The 22,541-nt window shown below is 41.0% G+C and overlaps 1 protein-coding gene across 1 annotated transcript in view; it reads left to right on the forward strand.

Annotated features, from left to right (window-relative positions):
• The window catches only part of CACNA1C (calcium voltage-gated channel subunit alpha1 C), a 521,583-nt gene that overhangs the window by 305,180 nt on the left and 193,862 nt on the right, over positions 1-22,541 (forward strand). The window contains exons 4-5 of the mRNA XM_009278953.1: positions 3,113-3,252; positions 11,530-11,669. Of these exons, the coding sequence (XP_009277228.1) occupies positions 3,113-3,252; positions 11,530-11,669 (280 nt within the window). The remainder of the gene's footprint in view (positions 1-3,112; positions 3,253-11,529; positions 11,670-22,541) is intronic.

Raw genomic sequence — 22,541 nt, forward strand, 5'->3', positions numbered from 1 at the left:
GGGCAGGCCTGCACAGCGCATCACAGCACTGCTGCGGCCACAGCAGCACAAAGCCAGACACAGAGCTGGCAGCAGTTGTCCCAGGGCGCCTGGAGGTCAAGGACAACATTTGCTGTTAAATCACTGGGCATGGGGGCAGCTTTAGGCCTTCCTCTTCAATTGTTCTGCCAGTCTGCTTCAAATTAGAGCTGGAGTTATTAAACGAGAGGGTAGGCTCCCCAGCATTCCCTTGGTATCAGTGTCAGCTGTGACTGCAAGGAGAGGTTTTTGGGGAAGTCTGTTTTTTAGGGCCTACAGCATTTCGTATTTGCTTTCTTGGACTTTTGATTGCATCAGTACAGGTATTTCAATGAAATTCATGGGGTGGAAAGGCTCTTCTGGCTGGGCAGGCCTGCACAGCGCAGCACAGCACTGCGGCCACAGAAGCAGCACAAAGCCAGACACAGAGCTGGCAGCAGCATTTGTCCCAGGGCGCCTGGAGGTCAAGGACAGTGTTTGCTGTTAAATCACTGGGCATGGGGGCAGCTTTAGGCCTTCCTCTTCAATTGTTCTGCCAGTCTGCTTCAAATTAGAGCTGGAGTTATTAAACGAGAGGGTAGGCTCCCCAGCATTCCCTTGGTATCAGTGTCAGCTGTGACTGCAAGGAGAGGTTTTTGGGGAAGTCTGTTTTTTAGGGCCTACAGCATTTCTCCATGAGCCCATGTCTCTGTTGATAGAGTAGGATGCCAGATAAATTGAGTGCACAGGGCAACCTCAAAGGCAGTCTGAATGAGAGTGGTCTCGGACCTACTGTGGCCCTTTTTGTGGGAGGGAAAGAGAGCTTGCCCACAACTGTGGAAAGCCCTTGGCTGAAACAGAGGGTGAGAGCCATTAATGGACTGGGTTGCAGCAAGAGAAATCTCTGCTTCCATCCTAAAAGGTGTTCATTCATCCCTAGAGAGGCCACGTCCATCCCAGGCACAACACTCCCTACTCCCATCCTCATTTCAGGGCATGTTCTTCCCCCATTCCATCTTCCTCCAGCCTCCACACAGTCTTCACCTTGTCCTTTCAAAGGTAGGGCATCGCCTCCCAGGCAGAGCTACCGCGGGCTATCTGCCTGCTGTGTGGGTTGGCGTCTGGCCTCGCGCCATGCTGATAGAGGCAGGTGACAGCACAAAGGTACAGGGCAATCGGAAAGACACTGTGTAAAGACTTCCCATCGCACAATGATTTTGTTGTGTCTTTTTTAAGAAGTTTCGTGACAGCTCATCTTCCTTTACAAATGTGTGCATATAGCTTGATCATTTGGGTCTGTTTTACTATGATTTGTACATCAATTAGTACCCATTCAGTTGTCAGTGGCAGTGGAGGGAGAAGGGCTGCCGGGTTAGTCCCTTCTAGGAGTGTGCAAGCCATTATGGAGCTCTTTTCTGTGGCCAAGACCATGGCTGGACTCCTGGTTGTTAGCACTTATGTGTCAATTCCTGTGCTAAATAAAATAATTCACTTACTATTTGTAGAGCTGGGGACATAGTAGTCACTAATATTGTATGCTGTTGTTTCCTTCTCTGAGTTCAAGGGGAGGGAAATCCTTAGAGTGCTGACCTGTCTCCATCTGGGACATCTGTGCTGTGGGCACATTCAAAAGCTTTATGACTGGCTCAGATAACTACAGAATGATACTTTTTCTTTTTTTAGGTATGTCCCGTACTAAGCACTGGGGAGTAATACTGCAGGCATTGTCAAAGCATTGTCTGAGTGAAAACCGCAGTATTTTAAAGCACAAACATGTGCCTGCTACTGCCAGATGGAATTTCTCAGTCATGTAAAATAACATGTTAATGTAAACATGCAGATGAACTGGAAATTGCCTGTTTTGATCAATGAGTTGCTAGTGAGTTGTTAATTACCTGGAACTGAATGGAAGAGGTTCAAATGGGCAGCTGAGTTAAATGATGGAATGATTTTTTGTAATCCTGATCACTTTGTATCATATGAAAGTGTCATACATGCATTCAGCTGGACAGAAGAACAGAGCAATTGCAGTTTGGACCTGAAAAGAAAAATACAGTAGTGACCTGCCTGATTGTCTTGCTGGGTACCCTACAAGATATGACTAGGAATGTCTATGATGTTTTAATTTGTATTTATCTCAGATTTTTATTTCTTTAATGTGAACTTTTAATAACTTTGTAGTTTAACCTTGTAGGGACCTAGTCTCCCTTTGCTATCATCTAGTTTTCACATACTTATTTCCCACTCAGCTTGCCATGCAGCACTTTTGTAGTGATTACCTAATGCTGCAGTTTCCCTCCTACTTAGGTGGAGGTCCCTACCATTTCTGCAACACTGCTATTCTTATTCCACACTGGGGCTAAAACCCCAGAGATGAGAGACAGTGAGCCTGTGTACTGACTCCAAAAGCCTGCTTGCTTGTCCTGAATCAGACTGTACTGTCACTGGAAGTGACTTTATTTGGATATGCTTAATTGCAGCCCGCATTTCACAGGGACATGTACATTTCTGATGGAATGACTAAAAGCCTCTAGCATTAGTCACCCTGATCTGTAAATAATTTTTCACCAATATTCAGCCTACCTTTTCCCCAGCAACGGAAAAGGGAATCCCAAAGAAGGCACAGTTTGACACATGCATCAGCCTCAGGTGTGCCCCTCTCTTTATTTCTCCCCATCTCTCTCCACAGCATTGCATCCAGCAATGTTTCCTCTCCAGAGGTAGAAAAGGACTGGATGCAGTTCATTCTGATGGCTGACAATATTTGGCGATGTACTTTGTAGAGAACTCAGTGCTAGAACGTGCCTGTTGACCTTCTTCCCCTCTCCTTTGCAAAGGCCTGTGCGGTGGTCAGTCCCTGCCAAGGCAAGGGCAGCAAATTTCAGAGCCTAATCAAAATTTACTGCCACTGTCCTGTCGTCCTGTCAGACTGGCTGCAGACGATGCAAGTATGAGGAGAAAAGCCCTCTGGCAAGCCATGCACGTTAGATGTACCCAAGTGGCAAGTCAGTGAGCTGGAGGCTGCACGGGTGGACTGTGACAGAAGAAAACGTCCTTATCCGTGGTTTGTCACTCATGCTAACCATTGTCTCTCTTGTTCTCTTATCTTCCCCAGGAACGAGTGGAATATCTCTTTCTCATAATTTTTACAGTGGAAGCATTTTTAAAAGTAATAGCATATGGACTTCTCTTTCACCCCAACGCTTACCTCCGCAATGGCTGGAATTTACTAGATTTTATAATTGTGGTAGTAGGGTGAGTACCAACATTTTGTCTTTGAACACACTTCGGACACTGGGAAACTTTGGGAGCATGAGGGTGGGTGAATGCTTGGTACATTACTTATGGGTGATGTTAGAGGTTGCCGTCCATCATGTTTCTCCTACCACCACCATTTGTCACTCCTGTGTTAGCCCCCCTACAGACTCCATGTGTTTTACCAAGTATTACTGTGTAATCTAAAAATACAGTTAACTCACTGGTCTTCTGCAGGTATAACTTGATTCTTGCTTGATTCATTCAGTGTGTAGCAACGATTTACCTTGAGGTAAATATTAAGGGTTGACAATCAGTTTATGCGCATTTTCTGTCTGGTATCCCTTGCTACTTAGCCTTTTCCAAGGCTTTTAATGGTTTGCAAGACATGGAAATTAAACTGCTCTTTGGAAACAGGAATAAAAAGAGGAAGCAGTGTAAAGCTATTGGACAAAGTCAAATGTCTGAATATGCTTAACTGGAAGAAAATTCCTTTGTCTGTAAATCTGTATGAATATTAAAAAAATATCTAGGTGGGATCCTTTAATTAAGATTAGAGTTGGATGACAAATAAATTCTGCCATCTTGTGAACTTTTACTGATTTTTCTCATTCTCAAAGATGGATGAAAAATTTAAACCCCAGGTTTTCATACTTACAAACAAAAATAAGTTCTTCAGTTCAATTGCACTCTGATGCTGGTGATTTCAACATTTTTGATTGTGACCCTTTTAAAGATTTAACCTTTTTAAAGACTAATTTTGCTATTGTAGATCAAATTGCCACTTTGAGCTGCAACCTTTCTAATCCTGTTATTCCTCTCTGTATTTTTCAAGCTTGGCATTTTATTTGAATAAAAGCAAAATAAAACACCTTCTGCTTTTTCTAACTGAGGGTAAGAGATAAGCAAGGGGTTTGAATTGTGGTTGTTGAAGGGAAGAGGTGAAAGATAAACTACCCCTGAAGTCAAAGAGAACAAGTATTTCTTCACCTGAGTAATTTGTCCCATCCTCCCACCACTCCATTATTAAAGAGTTTCATCGCCCACAAAAACTTGCAGTCTTTTCACCTCTTTACCAAGGAAACCCTGCATCAGCTCCTAGGGAAAACGTCAAAAGGGACACTTTCAGTCATCAACCCCCTCGTAATTTCTGGCCCAAAACAAAGTCCATCTAGCTTCTTGACCATTTTTGTGGTGGCCCCAAAAAATTATGTCAGCATACTGCTGTGTGCTACACAATCCCTCCCACTTTCCATCATCATGGGGAAAAGTGGGTGGAAGGAGAATTCCCAGTTGAGGGGGAGGGAGGACGAGCTGGAACCTATTCTTAGTCCCAAGACCTCTCTGCCTCCACATGGGCGTAACGCTTCTCCTTACGGCAGTGCCCAACTGTCTTTCTCCTTCATTCCTACCCGCAGCCAGAGGATCCCACAGCAAATGATTAATTGAAAATTGGCAAATCCCCAACTCCTCCCCTGGCATTGATGTCCAATTCCGTAGCTGGTTCTGCCTTTGAATGCCCTCAGATATCTCACCTGCTTAGGAGTTGCTGCTTAAGTTGAAGAAAGATTGGAGAACAAAAGTCCTGTGAATGTGATTATTCCCTTTTCATTTCTATGAGAAAGAGACTTTTTAAAGAGAGGACACATCACCTTTTCTTCTTCTATTGGAATGCAAAAGAGCAGGGCTCCAGAAATCACAGAGCAGCATTATATCTAGTTTAAGTACAGTCCTTTTCAATTTTTCTACTAGGGCAGTTAATCAGCAAGATGATATTCAGACTGAAATTAATTCCTTTGCCATTGACAGAAGCTGCAGCTCTCAGCTCTTCTATCTGCTCTTGCCTCCAGCAGCTCTCAGTCACTAGATGGGGAACAAAAAAATGTAACTGGGGAGGGATTACACGAGTATAATAAACACGGCCAAGACCCCAAGGTCTCTGTTAAATAGTAACAAACTCAAGTGACAGATTCCACTTCAGGGCCAGATGGGTTCCTTTGATGTTTATCTGCTTAAACTCACTCATACAGTACCACAGCCCAGGCTGGTGCACTGCTTTTTCTCTCCACAAGCCCTCTGCAAAATCTACGTGGTGATACCATCTGTTCCTGTTTTGCCCTGTCTTCTTTTCCTAGGGGCTGCCTGAAACCCCTCAATGACATGATGTTTAAATTTCGGCATATTTGAATATTTTTCAGGGAGGAAGTCCCATGGAAAAGGTTTAAAATAAATTTTAAAGGGAGAGAGAGGAGGAAGAAAGCAAGTGCTGGTAACATTTCCTTGTGGTGCCTTTTTCTGCCTATTGATGGAGCTATTGGAGAAAGCTGAGTAATTTGGACACAGCTGTAGCACTGGGAAGAGGGATTTATTTGGTATGTGGGGCAAAGGATGGTGTGGGACTCATATTGGAAGCCGCAAGTCCCCAAACGACTGTGGTAACTGCCATTTGTGCTTGTTCTGTCTTAGGAATCATCTTCATTTTCAATGATGATTGTCCTTGCTACAAAAAAATAGAAAGGCTAGGTGGGAAGTATTTCTTCAAGTACTGTTGGAAGTTAAAGGAGCAAAAAAAAGACAAGTTTTAGATCCTTTGTTTGTCTCTAAATCCACCTAGTATACACTGCTTACCACGTATATCTTGAAGAGATAATACAGGACAAGTGGCTTCCTTTATGTTAAAAAGTCAGTAGAGAAAGAGGAAATGAGCAAGCATGAATTCTAGAGGGAAGTCTCAGTTTTTATAAAAAATTTTTATAAAAATGTGCTTGTGTACTTTCCCCTGCCTTCTGAAGATAGGTCCCCTGGTATCTAAAAGGATCTTAGTCAGTGGTTCTAACAAGGCCACAGGAATACACAGCAGCAGCAGAGGGGGCCACTGAACACAACTGCTACCTTTTCTGGAGAAAGGATGCACTTTAGACCCGTAAGCTTGTAACAGTTTATCGTTCTTGCACTGTGGGAGATCTGCTTATTTATCAGCTAAGTCTTTTAAAGCTTGATTCTAGCTTATCTTTAAATAGCCTATGACCTGCTATAGCAGCCACCATTAAATGCTGCTTTGAAGAAAAATGTCTGTGTGTGGGTATCAATCAGAGGCTGTGTTATTAGTTAAGAGTAGAGATCGCACCCCTAAGCTGCCTAATGAGGCACAACACACAAACACTAATGATTAGTCAAATTGTTTCCTGCTTCCTTCAGTTTTACTGTTCCTCTTTTGGAAAACATTAAAACTTTCAGATATAACAGTGAGGTCCTTTAATATTAGGATGTTGGAGGAAATTTTTCTTGAGAGAAGACTTACCTTGACAATGTTGTGCTAGAAGAATGACTGTCTTTCCTGGCGAAGTGGTTTGTCTGCGAAGCACAGTCATTCTCCAAGGACCCATAGCTTCTGCCAGAAAAAAAGGTGTCGTAATTTGAAAGGCAGGCTTTCTTGGGAAGGTAAGCAGTGAAGGTATTTGGAAAGGATCTGAAATTCAGAGCAGACTGGAAAATGTGGTCACAGTATACGTCTTTCTGAAGACCTGTGGGGAGTTTCTAAAGGACAGACCCAAACACTTTCACACTCACAAATCACAGGTGAATTGTAAAATATTGTGAAAAAAATCGTTGTACTTTACTATTTCTTTATACCTACAAGGATTCTTTTAGCTGTGTTTTTCTGCTGATTTTTGGCCTTAGGAATACTAAGCCCTCTGTTTTCTCTTTATATTCTGGAGGCCTGTTGTGGTTTAACCTCAGCTGGCAACTAAGCACCACACAGCTGCTCGCTCACTCCCCCCCAGTGGGATGGGGAGAGAATCGGAAGGGTAAAAGTGAGAAAACTCATGGGTTGAGATAAAGGCAGTTTAATAGGTAAAGCAAAAGCTGCTCACGCAAGCAAAGCAAAACGAGGAATTCATTCACCACTTCCCATCGGCAGGCAGGTGTTCAGCCATCTCCAGGAAAGCAGGGCTCCATCACGCGTAATGGTTACTTGGGAAGACAAACACCATCACTCCAAACATCCCCCCCCTTCCTTCTTCTTCCCCCAGCTGTATATGCTGAGCATGACGTCACATGGTATGGAATATCCCTTCGGCCACTTTGGGTCAGCTGTCCTGGCTGTGCCCCCTCCCAGCTTCTTGTGCACCTGCAGCCTCCTCAGTCGGTAGAGCATGGGAAGCTGAAAAGTCCTTGGCTAATGTAAGCACTACCTAGCAACAACTAAAACACCGGTGTGTTATCAACATTGTTCTCACCCTAAATCCAAACCACAGCACTGTACCAGCTACTAGGAAGGAAATTAACTCTATCCCTGCCGAAACCAGGACAAGGCCCTTCACAAGTTCTTTTTTTATGCTATAAAAATCAGTATGCCCTCCCCACAGAGGAAGAGACGAAGAGCTGTAGAGCAGGTTACAGCCTTACCATGCTGCTGTTCGGGTCATCTAGCTTTTTGATATTCAGATGTCAAATGGGAAACAGCAAAATATAAGAAAGAAAAACAGTGAGGCTAGCTTCATACCTCACAAATAAATGTAAAAAAAAAAGTGGAGTGTGTCCATACACATGTGTGTAATAGAAAATTATTTTCTGCTTTATAGTTCATGTATGTCAAATGAATTTAGTTTAGGTGTAGTCATGTCACAAGTGAAATTCAGAAATCAAGATGCTGTTAATCGTGCTTCATCAGTGGAAAGTACTATATCCAAATGAAAATGGGACATGAATTTAGGCTGGTGGAAAGTAGTTAACTGGAGGAAATAAGATTGATTTCTGTATTCTTTTTTTTAAAAATGGTGAGATTTTCAGTAGCCACAAGAGATTAGCCCTCTTGCATTTTTATACTATCCAAATTTTGGTTTCTCTGTCAGCACAGTGTTCTCTCACACCATGCTTGGAGTGTGCATTTCATCTAACTCACCTACTGAGAAGAGAAGGAAAGAACCACACCTCGCTCCACCATACCTACTGTAAGCTTTTCCCAGAGGTTTTCATCAAAGAGCAGATTTTCCCATGTAAATACAGGGTAGAAGGACTCTGGCCTCCTGTTTTATATCAGTAGCTTAACTTCTATCCATCTCTTTTAGGATTGGAAAACAATTAGCTGAAAAACTAGAACGAGTCTATAGAGCTCATAGAAACTACAAATTGTATATGGGTTGCAGGTTTTTTTCTTAATAGAGGATAATGGAAGGGGCGGTCAGAAGCCTTGCCTTTCTTCTGTGTCTTATCATTGGTGTTATTTCTGAACAGGACATTTTATTATTTTATTTTTTTCCTCCCCTCTGGGTCATAATGAGTTACATCCAAAAAAGCATGTGGTAGTTGTAGCCTCTGAGTCATAGATGTCTGCCCATGCCCTAACTCAGGAGGCGATAGGGACAATGAAGTAGGATTGCCAAGATGTACTATAAATTTGAAGAGTGGAGTAGAGATTCAGTAGGCCAGATTGGGCACAGTCTAGACCACAATACAAAAGGGAAAGAGAGTGAAATAAATGAGAGAAATAAACAGTTGTATTGCATTACTGAAAAGCAAGATTAGTACAGGGGGAGATATTAAGCGTGGAGTAAATGCGTTAGAGCAGGATTAGCAGGAGTAATGCAATTCAAGTTTAAGTGTAGGTTTTTAAATGAGGAGCAGCAGGAATTACTGCAAATTATTCCTGAAGTACAGTAGGCAGATGACTGTGGGTACCTCAAGACAGCACGTTTAGCACATCAACGCTGGAGCACACAAACAGGGCCAACTGGCCTGCAGTGGAGCTGCATTAGTCTGGGAAGGCAGGTTGTAGCTCCAGTGGAGTGAGCTGTCCTACTGGTTGTGTTTCTGCTCCTCCTGAATTAATTTAGGACATGTATAGCTTTTCTTAGAATTCTAGAGCAGCCCATGGTTTGGTCATTGCATGAGTGGCAGGAGAAACGCCCTTGGTGCCAGCTGCAAAGAGCTGCTGTTTGGTAAAACATGGGGTCAGTGATGATAGGGACCAGGAAAACGGACCCCCAGTTTTGCACAATTGCTGACTCAGAGTTCCTTGAGATTTCTTGTCTTCAGCATTGTGAGAGAGCTGAAAAACAGCATAAGAAACCTTTTGCAGTGAATTCTTTTTCCTCCAAAGGATCCCAGGAGACTGGGACTGCTGTATAGGTATGTCACTTGTCATCTAGTATGGGAATTCTGTTGACTAGGAAGACGGAAACGTTTGAATAAGAAATAGAGCACATTTCTAGAGCTTAATTGCTAGCTTACTGGAAATATATTAGGCCAAATTTGACCTACAGTGTTTCTATTATGAAGACCAGCAGAAAATTGCAACTGTATAATTTGTGTACACAGCTCAAGAAATACATACATTCCAATAATTCATGCTCTTTGCATCAGCCCTTGTTTATCTCTCTCTGAGGTATCTGTAGTCAACGCAGTATTTCTCATAGGCTCTGTTTTTGTCTTCTCTGCATCCTGCTTCTCAGTCTGCAACACCTACAAACTCAGCATCCAACCTCCCCACACACAGTTTTTCCCACGCTTGTTACCTAGTTGTTAAATCTTTCTGCAGTGCTTGAAGTTGAGGCTTTGAATAGATCCAGTTAGGAGTTCCTCAGTCACAGCTGACAAGTTTTATAAGACTTTTTATATGAAATTTAAAAAAAAAAACTACTTAAGAAACTAATTTCACATTTGCACTCCCCTAATCCACATTTTTGTGTGGATTTAGTGCTGGGGAAATGTGTTAGCTTAGATGCTTCGGCAAATGAATCCTCCTTTTTCTATCCAGGGCAAGCTCCCTAGGCTTGTGGCCCTACCAGTAAGTTTCAACCACAGACTGCAGGGATTGGAGCTCCTAATCAGGCAGCTCAGTCTCTGCTTGATATGCAGTTTGGGGGCTCTCAGTGGAATATGCCAGTCAGGGCTTATAGATGACATCCTGACAGAGGCACTGCAGACTGCAAAGTCTGAGAGAAATCAATCAGTGCTGAATCCAGGCCACTCCAACTAGGCTGTTTCTGGCATCCCAGGCAGCTTCTTTAAGGGTACCTCTGGTACCTCCACGGCACACTATGGGCCACGGGGTCTCTGCCTCTTGCAGGCAAGCTTTTTCTGCAGAGCACCAAACATCCATTTCGAATGGACCAGCTTTTAACCTCTACTGAATTTGGCTGGGTTCAAGCTGATGACTTCAAGGCTGAAAGCAATGTCATTAGCAAATTCATGAGGAATCCATTCTCCCCCAAAGGTACTAATGTTTTACCAGAAAAATGGAAGCTGCTTCCTGAAAGCTAATTTATTAAATCAAGTTCTTATTAACACATAGGGTGAGCCTTCAGCTCTTTCACAGAAGAACATTGTCTTTTCTGCCTTTCTCTGCCTTTTCAAATGTGTTCTGAGTGAGACATCTTCTCCTTAAAGCAGTTACTCCTACTAGCCAAGGTAAAACATTAAGACTGGTATAATAAAACATTCTAATAATAAGACTCCTACAGTTTTGCGCTTTCCCTAGCCAATGCATCAGGGGATTTACAAATGGATTTACAAATGGATACACAAGCACATAATCTGAGCATACTCCCTTATCTAAAAATTTGCACCTTGAAGGATCCCCGAGTTTTACACCAAATTCTACCTATAGTGACCTTGGTGAGTCATAATTCCTTGTAAAATGGGTGACAGATAATTAACAACTGGATTAATTATGGAGGATGATTTTTTCCCCAAGGTGGATTGTTGGTTAACAGAGATAGTAAAGTATTGGCAGCAGAAATGGCAAAACCTAAAATTTGTGCTTTCTTGCCTTTCCGCTCAACTCCCACTGAGTACGTCCAGACTGTCTGGTAAGGATAGCCTCGAGACTGCCTTCAAAATCTGACCCACGTGGTCTGCTGTTGGTGACCCTTTAAATTTGGCACGCAGCATTGCCAGAATGGCCATTTTGAAGCACCCGGCACGTCCCAGCATACAGGGCAGGGAGCACACCTCCACGTGCCACCAGGCAGGCTGGTCATTGGGGTATTCTATAGCTGGCTGCAAGGAGCCATTAGGCTGAAGGAGGAGCATGTCGTGTTTATGTCTGCTCCAGAAACAAGTGTTTTACAAATGGTATAGACATCACCATTAGGCTATTGCATATGGGAAGAGTCTGTCTCTCCTCCACCACACGCGAATGTCGACTGAGATGTGTGACACTCTTCACAGGTCTGTGAGATAGTTTGGGTGATATGATGATGATGATCTCTGTTCCTGTTTAGCCCAAGCCTTGCTGTCTGCCTACAGATTGTTTCCTCTTTCTTTTTGCAGGCTTTTTAGTGCAATTTTAGAACAAGCAACCAAAGCAGATGGGGGGAATTCAATAGGAGGAAAAGGTGCCGGATTCGATGTTAAAGCACTGCGGGCTTTCCGAGTATTGCGTCCATTACGGCTGGTGTCTGGAGTTCCTAGTAAGTAACGTCATTGTTTTTCTTTTATGTATGTCTGTGGTGTGGCATTGGGCAGGAGTAATTTGTGTAACAATTTTGAAGATGGAGCGTGATGCAGATTATTTTTGGTGTGTGTGGGAGGCCTTCTTTCAAATTAATGTAGATTCATGATAAACGTGATAGTAATCAAAGGATGACCAAACCAGAGCTGAAGGGAAATGGAAGTTTCATAGTATGTCAATCTGATTGTGCAACCTTTGTAAACAATGAAAGTGGGAGATTCAAGATTTTCATTATTTCAAGCAAAAGATCCTATAAATAATTGTGAAGTCACAGTGCATTGTTGGTATTATAAATACGTGACCTTAATGGAAATGCTGTATGGTCATTTGTGTTGATTTTGGAGGGAGAGGAGCTTTTTCATTAAAATTGCATTTTCTTCTTTGCACGTGATGTTCTGATCAAGAGCTCTGGGAACAATTTAGAACCAACAGGACATAGGGCAATGACACAGTCATGTTCTCCGTTAGTCTTATTTGCTTAAATTATTTGTAATGCCTCTAAGAAATTCCTTAAACAGCTTTTGATAGTCTAACATCCATTTTCTTATTTACAGTGAAGGTATGAGTAACTGGAAGTCTGGTAATTCTATTGCGGAGGTGGAATATGGACATCACAGTGTGGGAGGATCATATCATTTGGCTTGAGACTTTGTTATAGATGGGCCCTATTGGCCTTTTAGAGAGAGGGTTTGTTGAAAGCTGTCATTACTTTCCATGTTTATAGCAATGAGAGATGTAGTTAGCAGGAAAGGAGTTAATCTTCTCCAGAATAGCTGTGGAGAGAGCTTTGTTTATTTTTATTTGGGGAACTTGCTAGTTTGATATCTTAAAGTACTTCTAACCTTAGTTATTCAAAAACCTTGAGTCAAGTTACCATAAACTCTGTGAGATCAGCTTAAAAATCATTATTTATTTGTTAGGGGGAAAAAAAGTGTGAGGTTCTTTTTCTTTGGCTTGTTTTCTGACCCACTAGGCTATATTGAAGCCATGTTTGCAGGCTTTTCTCCACAACCGTAAAGGGTAGAAACTTTTAAAAAGAAAGGTGAGAGTCTTTGTGGGAGGAGCCGAAGCACTGAGAAAAGCAAAAAATGCTGAGGCAATTGACAGCACTACTATTTGGTCTCACAAAAAGCCATGCTTGGTAACCTGTATGGAAGGCCTCAGCTTATGCCTGGCTTGGGGTTACTTCGGGCATCAGTGGATGAGTAGAAAATATTGAAAAGTAAATGTTGTCTACTAGGCAGCTAAGGACCTCCCCCTCTGATACAGAACTAACATCCACTATTCATGCCACCTCTGTTAGGGATTACTGCAGTGGGTTGATTCATGCAGACAACTGTGTACCATGTAATACCTTCAGTCCATGCAGAACACAGCTCTGCTTTTGGCCAGATTTGTCTCATGAAGCGTATTCTGTCTGTGGTCTTTAGTCTGCCCTGGCACCCACTTAATTCCTGGCTGTAAATTAAGGTTTTGTTGTTCTTTCCTAGTCCTTCTCTGATCTAAGTCTTTCGGTGCTTTCTAGTTGCATGCCCACTGTATGGTAAGGTGAAGGTACTCGAATTTAAACATCTATGAACTGGAGCGTTCTTGGTGAGATGCTGCTTACGCTGGGACGTGTTCCGAGAGTTGTTCTGACATAGGCTGAGCTTAACTGTGCTTATAGGTCTTGCTGTTTTGGAGAACAACATGTGTTCCCCAAGACAAAGGGTTTTGTTACTACTGTTGGAAGTCTCTTGACTAGTGCTCTTAGAGGACTGGAGGAAGCTGAGGGAGCCAAATCAATGACACAGTTCATGCCCATATGCATATATGATCTTGTTCCCAGTGTAGACTATCTAATAGTCCACTCGTGGGTTTTCTCATCAAGAGAAATATTTAATTTCTACCTGAACAGAGCAAGGGAGCCTGGTGCATGCTAACAAATATTTGGTCTAGACAATGAAATGCCAGTCCAGTGTGAAGCAGGCAAACCATTAACTTGACCTGACAGACATCCTCTATTAGTCTTTATGGTTCTGACTAGGGACATATTTATTGAACCAGGCTTCTTTGGGGCTGGTGTGGCTTTTAGAAAGCCTCCTGAGGTCTGTAGCTAATACAGCCTCAATCTTCACTGTGCATTTTTGAATTGTACAAATGCTTGTTGATTAGCCTAGATAGATGTTATCACATTCATATGTATTAGAGCGTAACTTTTCTCATGAGGCCTTTTAGATAAGATTGCCTAAGCCAACCATAAATAGTACATTACAGGATTACATTATTACATAATAAATTAGTGCAGAGGTTTAGAAGTAAAATCTCTGGGTCTCATTCAAGTTCTGTCCCTGAGACTTTATAAACACCAGTGGGTGAGTTACTAACATTGCACTTGCTGTGTTTTGCTATCCATAAAAAAATGCCTTTTGCTTCCTCCCCCTTCCAAAATGTAGTAGTCTTTTCCACTGTGAGGAGATGATCCACACAGATTTGTCCTAAAATTACATGAATGTAACATGCACTGCAGTTTCTTCTCACTTAACAGACTCTGTAAGTGTATGGAATTAGCATCTCATTAGTAAAAGGGTATCCTCTGGGTCATTGACAGCCACCTTCTGCATGGAAAGCCCAACATCTGCTGGTTGGCTTGAGGTCCACGTCTAACTACCACTATTTGGGGAAGAAAAAAGTGTAAAGCACAATGATTCTTATAAACCAAATTTATGAAGCACGTGGTGAATTTTTGCATGCAAATCTTAAACTCCTTAGGATTGGGGTTGGGAAATAGGTTGTCTGAGGTGGAGAGATTGGCTTGCAGCATGGAATCATTTTTTCTGAGTTAAAAGGATTTTGCGTGTATTTTTTTTCTCTCTGGCTCAATCCGTAGGAAATAATCCAATTTAAGAGGGACATCTTTTGTATTCAGGTTTGAGCTTTAAAAGACCTGTTTCAGAATATAGAGAGTTTCCACATAAATATGATTAGAAGTAGGGGAAAAACATATGAATTGCCCTCTAAAGTAAATTACTACTGTCTGCTTTTTGCAGATGGAGAGACTGAAGCACAAGTTCAAGGTTTAACGCTTTCAGAAGTGGCTTCTAATTCTTTATGTCTCATAGTGGCTACCAGTTCTAGACACCTGGGACAACACTGGTATCTGAAAGCTTCAGATAGATGGATAGAGGACGTTAGCCTCAGGGCTGAGAATCCCTTTTCTCCAAGTCCCATCCATGCTTAGTTCCTGGGACTTGTCTGTCTCTTGCCAGAAAACGTCTCAGCTGTGTAGCGAAGAATTGAGGGACTGTTCAGCACAGGAAGTGATTCACCTGCAAGCAAAGTTGATTCCCCCACAGGCAGACAAGCAAAGGTACCTTTGACAATCTTTGTTAGGATCGAACTGTCCCAGCCCCAAAATTACTTTAGTGCATCCTAAAACAGAAGGGGTTTGAGGTCATGAATACAACAAAGCCTAAAGACTACGTCTGGATGACTGTCGTGGGCACATAAATATTTCATAATCTTTAAGAGAACAGGTGATACTTTTATTCTTTGTAGTTACATGGACATTCACAAGACCACTTGTCATAAGGAAGGAGATAGACATTTTGTTTAAAAGATGAGACAGACATTTTTTTACCCATGTCACAAAACCAATTGTATCATCATGGGAGAAGCCTTCAAAGGCACTGAATTTAATGTCTTTGGGTTCCCATTACACCTTCAAAAATTGGTGTTAAGTATTTACACATTTCCAAGCAGTGCAATAGGGATTGATTGTGTTTTTTTTTAAAAAGAAAAAGAAAAAAAAGGTAGTTTGAGTTCCTTTCTTGAAAACTTTTTTTGGAGTAAGAAGTACAATTTTTGTTGTGACTGTGTGAGGTACATGGCAGAGCAGTAGGTTAGATACTTCCCACAGCTCTCATCCCAGTGCTGGCAGTTTTGTGAACAAACTAAAATTTAAAAGGGATAATTAATCAAACCCTTTATTATTATTATTATTTCTAACTTTTTTTGAAGTCCTACTGCTTCTGAAAAAATGATCCACTCCCAGTCTGTTTAGCCTGGCATTAACCTGTAAATTAATGGTGAATATTTTCAACAGCACATGGATGATTTAGGTTTCACAGTGGTAAGTCACTTTCAAAAATTAGACATAAGCACTTTATATCATTGACACACAGGCCAGACTTCACTGTTCAACTATTCTGTTACTGTCATACTAACATAATTCCTTTAGTGCATACTTTATTTCAGTTGCTGAAATAACTTTACTGCTGGTGTACCAAAGCAGTCTCCTTGTAAAAAAAACTTCACATGTGCATTAGAGCACCCATCTTAATGCGGCATTAAGATCAATATATTGGTTTGAGAAAGGAGAGAGAAGGAAAATTATTCCCTTGACAGACATAAGTAGACAAGTGCAAAATCAGCATGTATACCAAAACTTAATCACTTTAGTGTCTTGGAAACTGTTACCCAGTATCTACTTTGGCAGGAGTAAAGCATTGCAAAGCTTTCTAGGGACAGAATCAAGTCAGCCCTTTTGTGTCAGGAGTTTTCTGTTGATTACTCTTCTATCTCCATTTTACATTATTAAATATTTTAAAACTTGTTTTAAACATTTTGTGCTTGAGGAGGGCAAAAAGAAGCATCCAATTTGGCAATAAAGAGACATGATCCAATTAAAAAAGAAAATCACTCCTGACTATTGGAAAGGGCAATCAGTTACTCCTACGCATGCTAACTCACGCCCATTTAACTTATTAAATTCCATTTCTATCACCTTTATTCACGCTGCTCAATTATACCACCTCATACATTCTGTTCATCCTCTTTCTGTTGTACTTCGTCTTCCTGTACCTACATTGTTGCCACTAGTTATTGCCTATCTGATATTTGCCAAACTTAATTTATAAGCTCTTCTAGATAACTTGAAAGCCGTATAATTTGAGTAGATGATGTGCTCCATACTTGTATTTTCAATGAGATCCTCTGCTGACCACCCAGATTTCTGTGTGCAGAAGACCATGATATCCTTACCAAAGCTAGGGAGAATACTTGACTGTTCCACTAGAACAAAAACTTGCCATGTTTTTTCTTTTCTTTTTTTAAAGAGAACCACAAAAAGCTAAGGCTGTGATGTGTTCAGGCTCCACTGGAGTCTCCTAGCAGGAGACAGTTACTCAAAGGCAGTGTAGGTAGCACCAGTACTCACATGGTCTACTGGAGATGCAACAATCGTACAACTGGGAGACAAAGGGTATGAGTACAAGAACCTAAGCCAGACCCTCCTCATGACAGTGCAATATCTTTCTGTCAGTGAAACAACAGCGTGTAACTGGCTGAGTATATTTTTTTAATTAAAATTAAATAAGACCAGAATTTTCATGCATGAATGCCTAGAGATGGCTACCTTTACATGTATTTAAATAACTGACTAGAGCAACTAATTTTTCGGAATGCTGCTGCTGTTGAAGTCCATGATTGCTCTGCGTTCATGTGAAAATTTGGCACCTTCAGACAAAGTGAATGAAAAATTTAGACATTTTTAGATTTTGGTCTGTCTCATTACAGTTAGTCCTCATTTGCCCTGAAATGCTCTTCTCTATTAAAACTTACAATGCTTTCTCAGTCCCAGCAATGTTCTCTACCCCATATTCATTGCAGTGTTTTCTCATTACCACAGTTGTCTTCCATCCTTATCCAAACTCTCTGGCATTAATCAGATTGTTTCTTTGAACTTTGTAGTATGTAGGAAAGTATCCTGTCTTTACTTACAATGTCCTGATAGATCTGAGCCATTCAGGTGTGTATACATGATGCCACATTCACCACATACAGCAATGAAGATGAGAAGTAAAAAAAGCCCCTGAGGGCTCTATGAGAACAGCAATATATGAGGAAAGTTTTGCCCATTTGAGAGATGCTGGATTGGCAAAGTCATCCAGCTAGGTTTGTTGTTAATTTGCCATATTGTTGCACGTAGGTGAAGCAAGGAAATCCCAGGGGTGATTGGACTGGATTTTTTTCTGTCTAGGTTTTGTCTGTGTGGGACACTGCCTAAGTACATTGTGCATACTAAATTACAGTCAGTTTTTTGGGAGAAGTAAGAGAAAAAGTCTTACAAATGCTTACAAGATGTTCAGGCTATAGTCTACATTTTCCAATGAAGATTGTTCTTAACTCTAAGACTGGCAATATTTCTTTTTTTCCTCCCCTTTTTTGAGGAATATGATCTAATCTAATAATTTCAAATCATAGGGGAATTCTGTCTGTATGATCTCATAATCCAGAGATAGCCCCCACTGAAAGAAAACTACAAGGGGACTTTTATAGCAAAATATAGAGTAACTTACAGAGTTTAAGACGGTAGGGACATGTCAGACTCACCATGGTAATCCTCCTAACGTAAGACTAAGCAAATCCTCTATCTTCTGTTTGATTCCAGGACTCTGAATTTGCTCTTGAATGATTTGTAAAAAATGGGGTTTTGATGCTTGTTGCCTATCAGAAGGCCTTTTAGTGCTGTGAGCTAGAAACTGGTACTATACTGAAGACTTAGTCTTCAGCTACACCTGATTTGGAGGTAGTATACCTAACCAGGGGGGAACAGACATAAAGTTTTCTCTCTTGTGTAATCCTTGTAAAGCTGAATTTGTCTAGAGGCCCAATTGAACTCAGGTGTAATTGAAGCATCCTCAAAGCCACTCTATCTGGTGTGTGGAGAAGGCTAGGCCAGTAAATAAGGATCAAGCACCATGCAGAGTGCCCAGTTCCTGCTGCAGGCACACTGCTCCTGAAACCTTACGTCTGCCTGTACTGTACAAAGCAGAGAGAACGAAATGGTGATTAACTACGCGCAAATGCCCTCTCCCAGAGTAAATTCACTCTTCTCATTTGTAGCATCATGTCAACTTGGGTGTGCCAAACCACTTTACTGGAGGGTGAGGATGGGACCTAGAGCAACTCTACATGTTGTTAGTTCTTTCTGTATCTCAGTGTGCAGCAGTGACATTCGCCTTATTCCACCCCTGGCACCTGACTGTCTGGCCTGTGATTGCCCTCCTGCTTGGGCTTGCGATGCCCTTCCCAGCCACTGAGACAAGGCAGCTCAATCTATTGCAATGATTTCATTTTGCAACCATTGAAATTAACACACCCAATGCAGTTATTTGGCTGGCATTTGGGATTTATCTTTTTTTAGTGCACAATCAAAATTTTCCACTGTAATTTCTCATTGTTTTCTGCACAGCCCAAGAAAATTAACACAACTTTATATAGTTGAGGAAATAATGTAATTGAGGTAATAAACACAGAGAATTCAAGAAATCCAAAATGACATATCTTTTGAGAACCATGCATTTTTGGAATATGGCAAAGAAATGTGAGCCATTGCCTGTTTCTATATGTTGGATAGCACATATTAAGTCTTAAGTTTTAAGCAAATACTAACTGTCAGTCAGGAAGACAATTTTTTTTCAAAATGTGTATGCTTCTGGCAAAGTATAGTTGACAGTCATCTGTTTTGCACATGGTTTGCATTTATACACTGTCACTGGTGGAGCTAGGTGCTTAAATTTACCCTTCTGATGCATGTGAGGTTATGGTATAAGCAGCATACCAGTGGAGAATTCTGGCTTGCCTTCAATGTGGGGAGATAGGAGAAGTGGCCTGATCAAAGCTTCCAAAGTGTGAAAGGTTTGTGTGTAGGTACAAAAGAGTAGAGTAAGCTGGAGGAGACAATATACTTGGCAATTTACTGCCACCAAACCTATGTGGTAAAGGTCATTGACAACAGAGGGAATTGCTGCAAATACATTTGGGCAAAATTTGGCTTCCAAATCTCAATTCTGCCTTAAACTTTGTTGTTGTTGCATTTAACAATGTCAGCTTTTGCCAAGTCCAGTTCCTTTCTTTTCTCTTGGGCTCTAAAAGCTGTAGGAAACGTGCTCTTAAGCAGATTTCTTACGTTCTCCTTCATTCTTGAACAAGACTTCTCAACAATCTGAACCATCTCCTCAGCACATACAGCACCGTGTGAGGACAAGTTGCACCACCTTTCCCATGTCATTGCCTAGCTGTTTTTAATCTCAAGTGGCCAATTTGTTTTGCTTTCATTACAAATGGGAAGGGAGTGGAGAAAAAAGGAGAGAACAGTCTGAACCAAATGTCCTCATTAAGCTTATTTCTTCATAGTTAACTTAAAACTCTACACATGCTTGCAAGTCCTTTATTTACTTAGGTCACCATTACTCAAGGGAGTAATTTGATTCCAGCGTAGCATCTCCCATAGGTAAAGATCATTCCTGTGAGTAGGGCTTACACAATCAGGACCTAAAGCGTGTTTTCTTGAGTGGTACAACCTGCAGAATGATGTAATTTATAGCAGAAGAGGTTAACTCGGTGTAGCAAAAAAGGGTTTGTCTTAGTAAAGAAGATTACTCACAGAGGCACAGACTTCTTGTTGTAATAAAGATTTCTCTCATATTTAAGGAATGCCAATGAAAACAGGGAAATATTTATTATTTGATCGTGGCTATGTAGCTCTCTTAAAAATAGCACTAACTACAAATGTACCCAATAACTGTGTCAGCCTTTATCCTACCAATTACTGTGTGTGTTGGCATGATTATTCAACATGTCTTCACAACAGAACAAAACAAAAAATCCCAATACCATAATGTGGGACCACACCAGGGTGTAGGCAGTCCCTTCCAAATGAAGAAAATAAAACCCACGCTGACATCAAAGAGCAGACGTGGAGATAGTCAAAAAATCCTAGCTTGCCTTAGTAAGAGGTTTTTCAGAAGTGCTGTGGATGGATCAGACTTTCTGTCTAGCACCTTTTTTCATTCTTCAAGTAATGTCCAGAGTTCTCATTCAAAATGGGCGTAGGGCATGGTTCTGAGTGCCATCAAGATGCTTCTCCTAAAGCATCTGAAAATCTAAGAATGTCATCTGCTGTCTCCTAAGAACAGTGTGCGTTGTTGTTTAGATATGCTTTTGTCTGAACCATAAAGGCGCAGAAGTATACATACAGATTGTAGCTAACTGGTATCAGCAGGAGTGTGTTTGGTTCCCAGTTGCTCACCTGTAATTGCTGGCTGTTGCCGTCTCCATGACGGGCGAGGGAAGATACTGCTCTTCCAGATGAAAACAATAAGGGTATGATCTACTCTGTTTTCTTCTTACATTCTCTCCCAGATGACATCTTTACTGCATCTGATGTTGTCCCAAGCTTACATCAAATGTCATCTCATACTTTGATTCCAATTGGCTAAATTTCATGTTGCTTATTAATTTAAGATCTTGTAAGGAATGATTTGAAGTCCTTTGTTCATTTTCTCTAAAGTGAATGTACATCTATTAATTTGTTACTGAACTGTTGGGACTTTTTAACATGCCTGAAGCTTTCTCATCCTCTCTCAGAGAGGTGACTAACACACGCTGGGTAGCATTTGTCTTGGAAGTGGGACACAAGAGAGTTCATAGAAGAGTGTTTTGCTCAGGACACAAGGCGGTACGTGGATACTCTGTGACTCTGGCATTGTTTGAATTAATTCTTTGTCCCGGCCTTCCAAAAGGATTGTTAGATGCCTGTGGTCATTGTTGTGATTTTCACAAAACATTATCAAAATATCAGCAAAGCACAGAGCAGCGGACCAGAGAGTTCTCTCAACCCATGAATACATTTTAAGTCTCCTGTTTAGTCTCCAGATAAATTATTTTTTTCAGTGATGATCTGAATTTGTCATAATATTGCATCTTGTACAAGTACTATAGGAGGAAAAAAAACAAAGCACACTGAACTGAGAGGAGGCAAATCTGAGGAAATATATTTAAAAATTTCAGTGGCTACATAAATCTACTGAAGACCTTCCCTCTTCTCTTTAATCTAGCTTCTCCAAAATCAGCTACTGCCTTCTGAGTTACGTCTGCTTGATATTACTGTGCTAGTTGAGAACACAGGAATATTGGCTGGTATGAACAACTAATAAACTTTTCTATGCTTAAGATGTTCACTGGTAGAACAAATAATTTGTTTTTCTGATCATGGAGAAGTATTGACTAAAGGCAAACTACAGCCCACCTAACCTGCCCAGTCTCTTAACATTTTATCAAAGTTTTCTTTCTGCCAGAGAAAAGGGAAGGAGATCAGAAATCTTTCTTAATCTCCCTTTTTCCCAGAAGCCAATCCAGTTCCTGTTTAACACATGTAACAACAACCTGTCCCATATGTGTTTTGCCCCTTGTTGCAACTATTTCTTCTGAGTTGTCTGAAAAGCTATGCCTCTTCTTTTTTCAGTTTTAGATTATCTTCTTCTGGTTTGCCCTGCCACATCAATCACAATTCAGAAAACATCTGCTAGCCCTCTGCAAAGAATCTTTTTTTTCAACTTCAGTAATGCTAAAGCTGCTCAACGTTTTTACATCAGAAGCATTTTTGACAGAAAGTAGCTTATGGAATAAAAGAAATAGAACAAATTATAAAAATTTTATTTGTCACTTTTTTCATAAAGCTTACTAAATTTTGTTTTCTTTAGGAGTGGAAAGATCTATAGAAATTCAATTGCATTATCAGATTACAAAACCTCCTCCCTAAATTTTCTTCAAGTGTCTCATCTTTCAATCAGATACCATTCTTGCAGACAGCTCTCCTTTTTGAAGGCAGTAGTACACACCTGGTGTGAGAACTGGGACATAGCAAATGCTGTATATCTTAGAAATATAATCTGTTGGTTCGTTTTCTTTTATATTACTGTTAACACATTAAACTGTCAGCCTGGCTGACATTTCTGTCTTGTTTTGCATTGGCTGGGGGGGGTTGGTGTGTTTTTTTTTATAAAAT

Source organism: Aptenodytes forsteri, unplaced genomic scaffold (assembly GCF_000699145.1).
Source record: "Aptenodytes forsteri isolate BGI_AS27 unplaced genomic scaffold, ASM69914v1 Scaffold241, whole genome shotgun sequence".
NCBI classification, from domain to species: Eukaryota; Metazoa; Chordata; class Aves; order Sphenisciformes; family Spheniscidae; genus Aptenodytes; species Aptenodytes forsteri.